General features: G+C 46.6%; 2 protein-coding genes across 2 annotated transcripts in view; one reads left to right on the forward strand and one right to left on the reverse strand.

The window, feature by feature from the left end:
• Positions 1-3,284: 3,284 nt before the first annotated feature.
• Positions 3,285-14,040, forward strand: part of Ctnna1 (catenin alpha 1) — a 130,293-nt gene continuing 119,537 nt past the window's right edge. Inside the window, exon 1 of the mRNA XM_036204225.1 lies at positions 3,285-3,377. The gene's annotated coding sequence lies outside the window, so the exon portion shown is untranslated. The remainder of the gene's footprint in view (positions 3,378-14,040) is intronic.
• On the reverse strand, positions 12,720-13,121 carry LOC118594401 (60S ribosomal protein L26-like). The gene has a single exon (XM_036204230.1). It carries the CDS (start codon positions 13,119-13,121, stop codon positions 12,720-12,722), a length of 402 nt encoding a protein of 133 aa, XP_036060123.1.

The raw sequence follows: 14,040 nt of genomic DNA on the forward strand, positions 1-14,040 counted from the left end.
TGGACTATCTCTGTAGACCAGGCTGGCCTCGAACTCACAGAGATCCACCTGCCTCTGCCTCCCGATTACAGGCGTGCACCACCACCGCCCGGCAACTTTTGTTTTTTGTTTTTGACGTTTTGTTTTTTTGTTGGAGCTGAGGACTGAACCCAGGGCCTTGCCCTTGTTAGGTAAGCGCTCTACCACTGAGCTAAATCTCCAGCCTCCCAGCCAAACCTTTTTATAATTACATCTCATCATCAGTTTCAGTTACTTAATATGTATGTAAGGCTCACATTTTTATGTGTGGTGTTTTTATTTGCAAGGTGTTTTTTTTTTTTTTTTTTTTTTTTTGATTTTTTTGTAAGATTGCCATTCTTACTATGTTAATCCTGCCTATCCATGAGCATGGGAGATCTTTCCACTTTCTGATATCTTCTTCAATTTTTTTCTTCAAAGACTTAAAGTTCTTGTCACACAGGTCTTTCACTTGTTTGGTTAGTTGCCCCTTGATATTTTACATTATTTGTGGCTATTGTAACAGGTGTTGTTTCTCTGATTTCTTTCTCAGCCTGTTTGTTTATAAATTGTATACAGCAAGTTTTTTTTTTTTTTTAAACTTTTTTTAGACATGCTTATTTCACTATGCAGCCCTGACTTGACCTGGAAGTCATTATGTAGACCAAGCTGGCCTTGAACTCATGGAGATCAGTCTCTCTCTCTCTCTCTCTCTCTCTCTCTCTCTCTCTCTAACACTGGATTAAAACCATGGCTACCACTCCCAAGGCATTTTTTTTTCCTCTACTCTGGAAGGGGTTCAAGACAGGGTTTCTTTGTGTAGCCCTAGATATCCTGCAACTCAGTTTGTAGGCCAGAATTCAGAGAGCTATCTGCCTCTCCAAGGCAGTTTTTTTAATAATAAAGTTTAAAAAAAAGGTTTTGAGCTAATGGACTTTAACTGTTTTATTACTTTGAGCAAACAATAATTTTTTTTTTTTTTTGAGAAAGGTTCTTTCGAGTAATCCTCTTGCTTTAGCCTCCTAAGTACTAGGATTCTAGGTAGGCCAAACAAATATTTATTCTGTGATTATTATGTTCTGACATAGCCACCTGAAGTAAGGGGAACACAGAGCCGCTCTAGTCAGAGGAGACAATGGGAGTCTGTCTTAGTTGGGGTTTTTATTGCTGTGAACAGACACCATGGCCATGGCAACTCTTTTTTTTTTTTTTTCTGTGTGTAGCCCTGGCTGTCCTGGAACTTGCTCTGTAGAGCATAGAGCAGGCTGGCCTCAAACTCACAGGGATCCACCTGCCTCTGCCTCCTGAGTTTGGGGATTAAAAGTGTGCACCACCATGCCTGTCAATGGCAACTTTTATAAAGGAAAACATTGAATGGAGGTATGCTTACAGTTCAGAGGTTTAGTTCATTATCATCATGGTGGGACATGACAGCATGCAGGCAGACATGGTGCTGGAGAAGGAGCTGAGAGTTCTACATCTTGATCTGCAGGCAACAGGAAGGAATCTGTTTCCACACTGGGGGTAGCCCAAGCATGGGAGACCTCAAAGTCCACAGTGACACATTCCCTCCAAAAGGTAACAAAGTCACACCTCCTAATAGTGCCACTCCCTTTGGGGCCACTTTCTTTCCAACCACCAGAGACAAAACCCCAAGGGTAGAAACAGAATAGAATGTAGTTGGACAAGAATGGCCTTTTTAATTTTCCTTTTGTAGTGCTGAGGACTGAACCCAGGGCATAGCAGGCAAGCACTCTATCACTGAGACATCTCCAATCCACTTTTCTTAAAATTAAAATTGATCTTACTTATTATTGTGTGTGTACGATATGTGTGAGGGTGAATGTAGCTGGGGAGCTTTTCTCTGGGTCCCGCCAAGCCCCTGCCGACCCGCAGCCCACTTATAAAATAAACACATAGACGCTTATACTATTTAAACTATTTGGCCTAATGGCTCAGGCTTCTAGCTAGTTGTTCTTATATCTTAAATTAAACCATTTCTATTAATCTATAAGTTGCCACATGGCTAGTAGCTTACCAGTAATTTTACATCCTGATTCCTCTGTGTCTGGCTGGTGACTCCTGACTCAGCCTTCCTCTTCCCAGAATTCTCTTCTGTTTATCCCGCCTATACTATACTTTCTGCCTGGCTACTGGCCAATCAGCATTTTATTTATCAACCAAATCGGAGCAACACATTCACAGCATACAGAGCGTTAGCCACTACAGGTGACATATTCAGTGTGGAAGTCAGAGGTCAACTTTGTGGCCTTCGTTCTCTCTCCACAGCTCAGGCTGCCAGGCTTGCATTGTTGGTAGAGGGGCAAACACTTTGACCCACTGAGCCATCTCTCTCATCTGCCCACTCTTGTTAAGAGGCCCCCAAAAGACCAGGCATAATGGTGCGGGCCTATAATCTCAGCAGTCGGGAGGTGTGCAGGAGGGTCGAAAGTTTAAAGGAAGTTGGCACTGGCCACCCAGCCCTGCAACCTGAGTTCAATCCCAGGACCCACACGGTGAGAGAAGGGAACCACAAATCATCCTGATTTCTACACAAGAGCACAGAGCATGTGCATCCCCCCTCCTCTGCCCAAATGTTAAAAAAAAAAAAAATAAGTTTTCGGTCATTCTTGCCGAAACAGCCAGTTCGAGACCAGCTTGACCTACGTGAGATCCCACCTCAAAGATAAAACAAAACCAAAACAAACAACAACAAAGTTTCTAAGAGTGGGCTTCCCGTTCCACTGTGCCCGGAGCCGTGGAACATTTACTAGGAGTTGTTTCTCCTCGGCAAGTGGGGAGGCTGCCCCCTCTTCTGGGCGCCTTGGATTAGGGGAGAGGGTGGCACTCGCCACAGGAGTGACCCCAGCGGGACCCCGCGTCACCACGCCGGGCCCTGGGAGCCGGACGGGGCGGGGCCTCCCGGGGCGGCGCCCCGAGACTCACCTGAGTCGGCCGCCGTGACTCACCTGCCCTCCGCCCGCCCTCCCCGCCCGCGGGCTGTTCCCTGAGTCGCCGCCCCTCCTGCCCGTCGGGGGTCCGGGTCTGGGCTGCTCTGCGCGCCCGGAGGCCACACGGAAAGGACTTCTGGCCGTCCTGCCGTGGCGTAGCCAGACACCCTTCCGGGCGGGAGGCGCTCGGGGAGGGGAAAGCGCCGGCCGCTGCAGGCCGGGACGCGCCGGGGTGGAGGCCGCGGGAGGCGCCGGGAAGAGCGCGCGGAGGGAGGTGCCGGGAAGGGCGGGCGCGGCGAGGGGCGGGCCGGGGGCGGGGGCGCAGGGGCGGCCCATTTCCTCCTGGGAGCCGGACGGGCGGGAGACAAAGCGGCGGCCGTCGGCTTGGCGCCTCTGGAGTCGTCCCGCGCTCGCCATCGCTCGCCGCAGGTAACTCTTCCGACCTTTTTCCCCCACGCTACCCCAACCCCAACCCCGGCGCCCGCGCGCGCGCGCGCGGGGCCCCCGGTGGGGCGCGAGGGTCTCCTCGGGCCGGGGTCCCGGGTGACGGCGCAGACTCTCGGCGGCCGCCGCCCTGGGGAGCGTCGGGCCAAGCGAGGGTGGCTTCCCGGAGCCGCCTGGGCCTGGGCGGGCGGAGCCCGACGCTCGGGAAGCGGAGCGAGCGCCGCGGCGCTCCCTCGGAAAACTTTCTCCCTCTTTCTAAACTTTGTTCCGCGGGCGGGGCGCGCGCTCGCGGGGCCGGGGTCGCGCCCCGGGCCGCCTCCGCCCCTGAGAGAGGGCGGGGGGCACGGCGGCGAGTCCCTGGCCGTCCGGCGGTGGGATGTTTGTGGGGCGCGGTGGTGCCCGCCGGGATGAGTGCCGGCCGCTCCCCTCCCCCTCCCCGCTCTTGAGACTCGGGCGTTCGCGGGAGCGGACGGAGGTCGGGGAGCTGGCGGGCCCGGCGCGGCGCGGCGCGCAGAGTCTGGGAGTCCCAGCTTCCTGTTGGCCCGCGCTCGCGTCCCCCAAGGTGCGCCACACCCGTGTGGACCGGTGGCAGGGAGTTTGTTAAAGCTGACTTTCCAAGGACTCAGCCGCCTGCGCTGCCTGCCTTGACTCACTTCACGCTCGCTTTTCAGGAGTGGCGTTAGAGTCTTGTCACGCTGACTTTGTGTTCCCGAGTGCGGAGGGGGTCTCGCTAAGTAGCCCAGGCTAGCCTGGAAACGCTCGGGCTCCCTGCCTCAGCGTCCCGAGGGCGGGCATTGCCGGCGTGCGATGTCAATGCCCCGCCTTTCACTTTAAAAGGAACGTACGTGTGTGTGTGTGTGTGTGTGTGTGTGTGTGTGTGTGTGTGTGTGTAGGGGTGTGTGTGTGTAGGTGTGTGTGTGTGTAGGTGTGTGTGTGTGTGTGTGTGTGTGTAGGTGTGTGTGTGTGTAGGTGGTCCAAAAGGAACGTGTGTCCGTGTGTCCCAAAGGTTGATATCTTACGTTCTTCGTCTTCATAATACTTTTTTCTTTTCATTTATGTCTTTTGTATACAATTCACAATAACTTTTAATGTAAACTCATGCTTACAGCACTGTATTGTGTACTGTGTCTTTATGATACGTTTTTGAAGAGGATATTTTGTGCGTAGCACTGATTTTTAAAGGCTACAGGTGGATGTTACTTTAGGAAATGGAATTTGTTGTTTACGAAAGGATGGAATGGGGAAATCATTGAAGCCTCTGCTCAGTTGTTTATACGTCCTGACTCACTAAGTTAGAAGATAGGTTTTAAAAATCCTTTCTTTGAGGACCGGAAGCTTCTCTAGTGTCTTATCCGCCCCTCGCCCCACCTCCCCCAGGCTGGATCTCACTATGAAGCCCAAGATAGCCTAAGCTTCTTGAGTGTGGCATTCAGACGTGTGCCATACATAACACCTGTCTGGGGCAAAACTGTATAATGCAAATGACAGACACTTGGATGAGGGTGTTGATACGTTTATGAGAATAAGTCTGGGAGTTCTGGAAGGTGGGGGCCTTTGAACTGGATGAAGCATGAGTTGAAGTCATGTCACAAAGTAGGGAAAAGCATAAAAGGGCATGTAAGTGGGGAATCGTAATATTACTGTTTGTTTTTCTCTTTACTCTTCACCCCCTCCTTTTCCTGAGTATGATTATATCCTGAGTACCAGTTGTTTGATGCCACCTCCATTCTATCAGAAACATTTTATATATTGATTAGAGATGAGGGGTGTCTTTTTTCCCCTAGTTGAGATTCGCTACCTTGTGCCTTCTGTTAGCTGTGTCCCTGTATCGTCGTCGGCCGTTCCCCCCCCCCCCTTGGGGAAACAAATCTAGAGCCTTGTACATGCTAGTCAGATGATCTACTATTGAGCCGCACGCCCCCTTCCTCTGCCATCAACTTTAGCTGCTATCATCCAGCTTCTCATTTTGAGTGTAAGATGTTTCCCCTGAGCCACATGGGTCTCTTTGTATACCTCACAGCTTCTCAGACTAGCCAGATCTGGATGAGACTTAATGCTGTTTCAGAGCTCTAGACCAGATGCGGAGAGCCAGAGTAACTGGTACGAACGTTCTTGACGTTTTTTTAGAAAGTCACAGCACAGACAGCCCCACTTGTTGAAGGTGGTGATTAAGTGTCCTGGCTAAACCTAGACAGGAATAAGGAATAGGGTCCTCAACAGGTGTCGATGGCCTGAGCCTTGGCACAGTATTTGAGGCCTAGAGGTTTAGAAGTGATCTTCGTATTCTGAGTACTTTAGAAGGGAGGTCTCACCGAAGGTTGTCAGGCAGGGCAAAGGCCAGGTCACAGATGGCCATGTTTCAGTTTTACTCTAAAGCTGTAAGAAGCCATTGCAGAGCCTTTCATGATCTGAGCAGCTCTTTATTTCTTGTTGGTGCTTAGAGATCTGAAGTTGTGTGTGTCTAAAGCAGGGAGTTGAGTGCGGAAGGTCATGTGGTAAAGGTGATTAGGATGAGTGGAGCTGTGTTTTGGAAAGGACCCGAATAAAGATTGGTGTGGGGGTGGGGTCCGGGCATCTCGGTAAAGTTGTTTTTTAAGCAATGAGATCTCAATCATGTCTCAAGCATTTCATTTCTGGTAGTAAACTTTGCTAAGTTTTCTTAGTTACTTCGGTAAGTGTTGTACCTTATTGATGTCCCTGTCTGCCATCTCTGCTGGCAGGTGAGCCTTGTAAACCTATTCGAGGCTTGGTACCTGGCTAAGAGGGCTAGTTAAGACGCTGTATTGAATGAAGGAGGAGGTCTTTCTGGAGTCTAGCTTACGGTGGTTCGCTGACAGGTGAGGGAGCTACTACAGTCAGTCACAGTGCTGCTTTGGGCAACATGAACTTTCTTCAGCTTTCTCCCCAGATCTCATCAGTGACAGAGTCCTCTCCCTAGTGTCTCGTTCCCATGCTTTTCTGGCCACATTCTTTGCTTCCAGTCCAGTTTTAGACTTTCCTTGAGTGGTGGACCACTCGGTAGTATCTCAGTAAGCTGTTTAGTTGTCTGTCCTTATTTATTTAGCAAGGGGTCTTGGTTGAATTGGATGATCTTCCTGCCTCCGTTTCTCAGGTGCTGGATTACAAGTGTGCGCCGCCATGCTTGACTCTGCCTTCATTTTGCTTCCTCTGTGGCCTTCCTTTTGGACCGTGTTGCTCTTCCTTGACCACCTGGCAAACTTACTATTTTTTGAACTCCCAGGGTTTTCTCTTGGTGCTCGGTGTTTTGGTCTCTTGTACAGTCTATGGTTGCATCTTCTATACCGTTTGGTAAATATTTTCTGTGGATGACCTCCAATCTGTCATTTCTTGGAGGTGGGGGTGGGGTCTAGGTTTCGAGACAGGGTTTCTCTGTGTAGCTTTGGTGCCTTTCCTGGGTCTTGCTCTGTAGACCAGGCTGGCCTTGAACTCATAGAGATGTGCCACCACCACCGGGCCTTACTTTATTTTTTGAGAGGGTCTCTCTATGTAGTTCTGTTTGTCTTGCAACTCGCTGAGGAGAGACCAGGCTGGCCTCAAACTCAGAGATCCACCTGCTTCTGCCTCCTAGTGCCAGGACCTATCTTTAGTAGTAAGCCTTTTTGAAGTCAAAATACAATTAAGAGGAAAATTATAATCCTTGTTCCTGAATTCTTACAAACTGAACACCATGTATATCACTGGGAAACAACAAACTGTTCCCACTCCAGGAATTCCCACTCTTAGTTGACTTCATTTGTCCTGTTTCTGTTGGTTTTAAAACCAGGTCAGACCATGCTGCTCAGGGGGATTGAGCTCTTAAAGTTCCTAAAGGAAAAAAAAGAAAGCCCTTAAAAAAATACACACCTTAAGCTGGGTGGTGGTGGCACACCTTTAATCCCAGCACTTGGGAGGCAGAGGCAGGTGGATCTCTGTGAGTTCAAGACTAGCCAGGTCTACAGAGTGAGTTCCAGGACGGTCTGGAGCACACAAGAGAAACCCTGTTTCCCTCCCTCCCCCCCAACAAACAAAACCACATGTTATTTTTTTGTGTTTGTGTACACAAGTGTGATGGTCAGAGGACAACTTGGAGAAGTGGATTTTCTTCTTCCACCGTGTGGGTCCCCGTGATCCAGCTGAGGTTGTTTGGCCGGTGCAGCCCAAAGCTTCCACACTTTGGAAACTTCACACTATGTAATCACATGGTGATTAGTTCTGGTTAGTCTTACGGTGGGATTCAAGATCTTCTAAATTCTACCCTTTCCTTAAAATTTCAGACCAGTTTTCTTTCATTAATTTTTTTTTTTCAGGGTGGGGGCTGATGTAGTGGCTCATACTTCAGAGGCAGAATTGAATTCAAAGCCAGCCTGGTGAGAGCGCGCGCCGCCCGGGGAACACACACACACACACACACACACACACACACACACACTCTCACATGCGAACGAACGAACGAACGAACGAACGAGACAGCTTTTGTGAATTGGTTCTCTCTTTCCACCGTATGGTTCCTGGGGAGTCTAACTCAAGTTATCAGTCTAGTTAGTAACTGCTTTTACCCAGTGAGCCAGCTGTTTGGAGGCCTTTAATTCTTATTTCTGAGACAGTGTCTCTGGTAGCCCAGAATGGTCTCACCTTGGTTTGTAGCTGCAGATGACCTTGAACCTCTGAAACTCTGGTCTTCAGGACCTGAGTGCTAGAATTCCAGGATCCACCACCAGGTAATTTGTGTGGTGCTGGGGATCAAACCCAGGGCCTCTTGCATGTTAGGCAATTACTTAGCTACACCTTTGGCTGCCAGACTGATTTTCTGTGGTAAATTGTTGTTTCCTGGCCTTTGTATCCTACCCTGAGTCTTTTGCCATTTTGTTGGAATGCTTTATAATAAATGCTTCTATACCCATCCAAAAGCTGAATAACACCCCCCACCACCATTGCAGAAAGGATCCAAAAACCCTAAAATTTGTACTCATCATAGTGTTATTTACTATGCCTCATTTACTTTAGAATTTTTGGTTGTTTTTGAGACAGGGTTTCTCTGTGTAACAGTCCTGGCCACCCTAGAACTCACTTTGTAGACCAGGCTGGCCTTGAACTCAACTGATATCTGCTTGCCTCTACCTCCCAAGTGCTAAGATTAAAGGCTTGTGCCACCACTGCCCGGTTCCTTTAGAATTTTTACTTTATGTGTATGTGTGTGCACCTGACTGTGTGTCTGCATCATATGTGTGCAGTGTCCATAGAAAGGTCAGAACAGGTGTTTGATCCCCTGGAACGAGAGTTATAGACAGTTGTGAGCCACCATGTGGGTGCAGGGAACTGCTTATGTGTTTTGTAGTAAGATGTGCACAACTAAATTGACCATTTAAACTTTTGTGTGTGTGCTCATTGACTTTAAGTGAATGCACATTATTATGCAGTCTTCTGTCTCTAGGGTTGTTCTCATCTGTCCAAAGTGAATTCTGTAGTCTGTAGCTTTTCATTTACCTCTCTCTGGGTCTTGGCAGCTAACCATTCTGTTTGTCTCTTTGAATTTGATCATTTTTTTGTGACCTTCTCTTTCTCTTTTTCTTTTTTTAATTAAGTTTTTAAATTCTATGTGTATGGGCGGTTTGCCTGCCATGGTTCTAGGACAGAGAAATGCCACTGATCAAATCTCTAGCCTGGACTTCAAAAACAAAAACAAAAACAAAAGCTTTTTTCCTTTTTGGTAATGTGCTTAAGCTATAGGTTTTTGTATATTCTTTTGTTGTTGCTGCTGTTTGTTTGTTTTTTGAGATAGGGTCTGGCCATACTGGAACTCCTTATGTAGATATTTGCCTGCCCTTGCCTCCTCAGTGCTAAAGAATTATTCTGCAGGGTAATCCCTTATCAGAGAAGTGATTTGTAAATACTTTCTCTGGATGTCTTTTTACTTTCTGGTGATTGCGCTCCTTTGTTATAGAGTTTATCATTTTGATGATGTATAATATGTGTTTTTGTCTCCTCTACTTTTGGAGTCATATCTAAGAAATCATGAAATCTAAAGACTCTTTCCATGAGTGTTTCCTTTCCTCTCCTCTCAGCTAAATGGTGAGGAGATGGTGGGGGCAGAAATTACGTTATTCTAGCCACTTTCCCTCTGCTCAGTGAGCATTGAAGCTTAAAAATGCAGTTGCATTTCCTCTCCTTTTATTTTGAGGCTGTCTCTCTAACCCAGGCTGGCCTTAGACTCAGGGGCTGCTCTATCACCTGACTGTCTCTAACCCAGGCTGGCCTTAGACTCAGAGGCTGCTCTATCACCCCAGTTTCCCCACCATATCTGGTTCAGTAATATAATTTTTGATTTTTTTAAAATTTTACTTGTGTGTATATGTGTGAATGTATGCACACTCTGTGTGTGTGTGTGTGTGTGTGTGTGTGTGTAGGTGCTCACAGAGACCGAAAGAGGGTGTCCAGGCCCTTGGAGCTGGAGTTACAGGCGTTTGTGAACTGCCCAGTGTGGGTACGGGGATCTGAACTCTGGTCCTCAGTGATTGAGTAGCAAGTGCTTTTAACTACTGAGCCATTTTTACAGCCCCTTAGTGTATAATTCTGCAAAGGTTAAACTAAACTGTGGAGTTAGAATTTAGTGATAAGGTATTTCGTGTTGCTAATTTGTCATTGATTATATGTCTGTTATGTGATGAATTAGATAGTATACTCTTCAAAGTTTTTCATCTTAGGAGATTTGGCCTTACAGTTTGAACCTTGTCATCTGTCTAATGAATAAGATGATTTATAAAGAGTGTTTATTTTAACTTCTGATGTGATAAAATGCTAATATAGCCTTTCTGTTAGACAGCGCTGGACAAGCTGTATTTTTATCCATATTAAGTGGCTTTTCTTAGGGGCGAATCAAATTTATCATTTATATATTACTGTGTTGCTAACTTGCTTTCATTAAAATAATGATAGTATAAATTATTTCGCTAGCTGCTGTGATAGATGGTAAAGTCCTTCAAGTCAATATGTTCATATTCATCTTTCTGCTTCCTGTGTACCAGACTTGTTTCTTTGTGCATAGTAGGTTCTATTCACTAAATGCTGAGTTACTGGCTGGGTGATGAAGTGTGGCTGCATAAGTATGTGGGCTTGAGTTCTGACTCAGTACTCATAAAAGGTGGGCACACTAGCACACACGGTCCAGCAATAGGAAGAGAGAGGAAGGCATGCATCACCATGCCTGGCTGGTTGTATATCTTTAAAAATTTTTCTAAGAAGTATATATTGAGGGGTTGGGGATTTAGCTCAGTGGTAGAGCAAGTCCCTGGGTTCAGTCCTCAGCTTTGGCAAAAAAAAAAAAAAAAAAAAAAGAGAAAAAAAAGAAAAAAGAATTATATATTGAACCACTACTACCACCACCACACACACATCCTCCTGAAGGCAGTGTCCTTGTATCTTTTTGGTTTTTTGAGACAGGGTTTCTCTGTAACAGCTCTGTCTGGCTGTCTGGCTGTTCTGGAATTTTGTAGATCAGGCTGGCTCCAAACTCTGTCCGTCTCTGCCACCTGAGTGCTGGGATTAAAGGGATTAAAGGTGTACGCCACCACTGTCCCAAGCATCCCTGTATCTTAATGACCTTTCATTAGACCTTACCTTTTTAATAAAGATCTACCCTCCCCTTTTGAAGACAGTCTGACTATGCAGGTCAGGCTGGCCTTGAACTAGTAATCCTCCTGCCTCAGTCTTCCCAGTGCATAGTAGAGTGCTAGGGATTATAGTCATTGTCACCATGCTGGGGACTTACACACTTGATCCATATGTAGAAATAACTGAGAATCAGGAAGCACCACAGTAACATCCTGATTACCTTCTCCCCTGATATGATTGCTTCTACATTTTCTAAACCCTATCTCCCAGAAGAGAATAGAGAGAAAAATTACGTGGGAGGGGAGAAAGGTGTTGGTTCATTACATTTGGGGAGGAATTATATTTAGCTGGAGGAGAAGAACTAGCATTAGCAGAAAGAAGTGTAGTAGTGGATGCTCTTCTGTTTCTCTATCTCCCTGATTAGAAGCAGTAATTAGCAATAAGAATACAGTTCCTCAGTATCTGGAGGGCAGGACCCTTACTTGTCCACCTGGCAAGCTGTTCCTGTAACATGTGCCTGTCTAGGGGATAGAGAGTTGCTGCTAAGCAAAGCTAAAATTGAGTAAATTTATTCAGTTTGCATACTGTTCAAGCCTTTCCCTGGAAGTGTCAGGATTTTGTTTTTCTTCCCTCTGAGACAGGGTTTGTCCTAGCGGTCCTGGAACTCTAGACCAGGCTGGCTTGAACCCAGATCTACCTGCCTCTGCCTCTTGAGTGATGGGATTCAGGGCATATGGGGCCACATCTGGCTTTAGGACTTTTAATACTTAAGTGTTATAAAGTAGTTAAACCAGAGAGATTCTGCCACTGCAGTTTGTCTAGGTGGTAGGATGATTGGTGTTTCCTATAACACTGTCTTCCTAACGCTTCTTTCAGAACTTTCCTTTTAAAGTTGAGTAGTATTACATGGTATGTGTGTACCACATGGCGTGTGTGTGGAGTATGTCTGCATGTATGATATGTGTTCAAGTGCGAGTGTGTCTGTGTGTATAGGCCAGAGGGCAACTTTTGGAAGTTGGTTTTTGTTTTTCACCCTTGTTTAGAGGGAAGTGCTTCCTTTAAATTTTTTTCTTTTTTCTTTTCCTTCCTTCCTTCCTTCCTTCCTTCCTTCCTTCCTTCCTTCCTTCCTTCCTGTGTGGATACATGAATACCATGAGTGCGGAGGTCACAGAGCAAATTATGGGGATGATCTGTTTTATCTCTACAGAGAGTGGGCTCTGAGAATTGAACTCAGACATCAGGCTTGGTGGCAGTTGGCTTTACCCAGTTAACTATCTAGCTGGCCCTCTCGTTGTTCTTGCTGTCGTGTTTAATACTCTGGGGTAGCTGCCCTGGAGCTGTGGGTAGGTGGGCCTACTTCCATCACTCTGTAGGACTGCTGGGGTTTCAGGCACACTTCACCAATTCAGTTTGAAATAGTTTCTTTCTTTTTTCCTTCCTTCCTTCCTTCCTTCCTTCCTTCCTTCCTTCCTTCCTTCTCCTCCTCTTCTCCTTTTTTTTTTTAACTTAACAGTCTTTTTTTAAAGATTTATTTTATTTATTTATTATGTATACAGAAGAGGGCACCAGATCTCATTACAGATGTTGTGAGCCACCATGTGGGTGCTGGGAATTGAACTCAGGACCTCTGGAAGAGCAGTTGGTGCTCTTAATCTCTGAGCCATCTCTCCAGCCCCTTCCTCTTTGTTGTGTATGTGATGCCTCTACTCCTGCATCTTCTCAACCGTGTTTGCCCTTCTCCTTTCTTGCTGTCGAGACTTGGCTTTCCAGGATCTTTTTGTGGCCTTTGTCCAGCTTTAGCCTGGTGATAGCTGCCTTTTTGGGGTGGATGTGCACATGGACAGTTGTGCCATTAGCCTTTCCTTGATGTATTTGTTCAGTGTAGATGACATATTTCTTCCTGTACATTTGGACTACTGTGCCAATCTGCTGGCCTTTGTAGCGTCTGGACAACCTGAACTTCATCATCCCTCGAACAGGTATAGAACGAACATTGTACTTCTGCCTCTGCTCTTTGGAAAGAGGGGAAGACATGATCTTTCTCCGAATGTGAGAAGGTGCATTGCAATGCTGTTTATGGTTCTTGCATTGGCCAGAAGTCACAGAGGGATTGCACTTCATTTTGGCAGCTGTGATCCAGCGAAGGCCGTAAAAGAGGTCTATACGCCAAAATAATTTCTTATATTTGTTTTATTTGTATGAGTGTTCCTGAGTGTGTATGTATGTGCAGTGCATGCAGGTACCCACTGCAGCCACAAGAGGGCATTGGATACCCTAAACTGCAGTTACAGGTGGTTGTCAGCTACCTGATGTGAGTGTGCACCCTAACTGCTGAGCCATCTCTCCAGCCCCCTTGTTTATTTTGTGTGTATGTGGGCAGTGACACAGGTTTGGAGATATAGGATCATTTGCAGAATTGGTTCTCCTTCTGCCACGTGGGTCATGGAGATTTGAACTTAGGTCACCAGGCTTGGTGACAAGCACTTCACTTGATATGCCCTCTGACTGCCCCCTACATCTGGCTTTTTACTTCTGGGTATTGAACTCAGATCACAAGGCTTGTTAGGCAAGCACTTTTACCCACTGTGCTGTCTGTCTCCTTTGACTTTATATGCCACAATTTGATTATTTGTTCATTTGTCTTGGGACATTTGGATTACTTAGAAGGTAAGCTCTTTTTTCTTAGCGCCTTAAAAACTTTTAGACCAGGCATGGTGGTGCATGCCTTTAATCCCAGCACTCAGGAGGCACTTGAACTCTGTGAGTTCAAGAGCAGCGTGGTCTGCAGAGTGAGTTCCAGGACAGCCAGGGCAACAAAGAGAAACTGTTGGGGGGTGGTGGCTGGGGGTGAGGGAGTGGAGGCGGAGGGGGGGTGGAGAGAAATGGAATTGTGGAATTTACCATAACTTTCATTTTTTAGGATTCAAATTTAGTTTTTAGTTTTATTTACTTTATGTATATGAATGTTTTTGGCTGTGTGTATGTATGTATACTGTGGGTGTTCCTGGTACCATCAGAGGTCAGAAAAGAGGAGTCAGAT

The sequence above is a fragment of the Onychomys torridus genome, chromosome 13 (genome assembly GCF_903995425.1).
Source record: "Onychomys torridus chromosome 13, mOncTor1.1, whole genome shotgun sequence".
In the NCBI taxonomy this organism is placed as follows: domain Eukaryota; kingdom Metazoa; phylum Chordata; class Mammalia; order Rodentia; family Cricetidae; genus Onychomys; species Onychomys torridus.

Coding starts and splice junctions, on each gene's coding strand:
- LOC118594401 (XM_036204230.1), bottom strand. CDS start 13,121: ATGAAGTGCAATCCCTCTGTGACTTCTGGCCAATGCAAGAACCATAAA.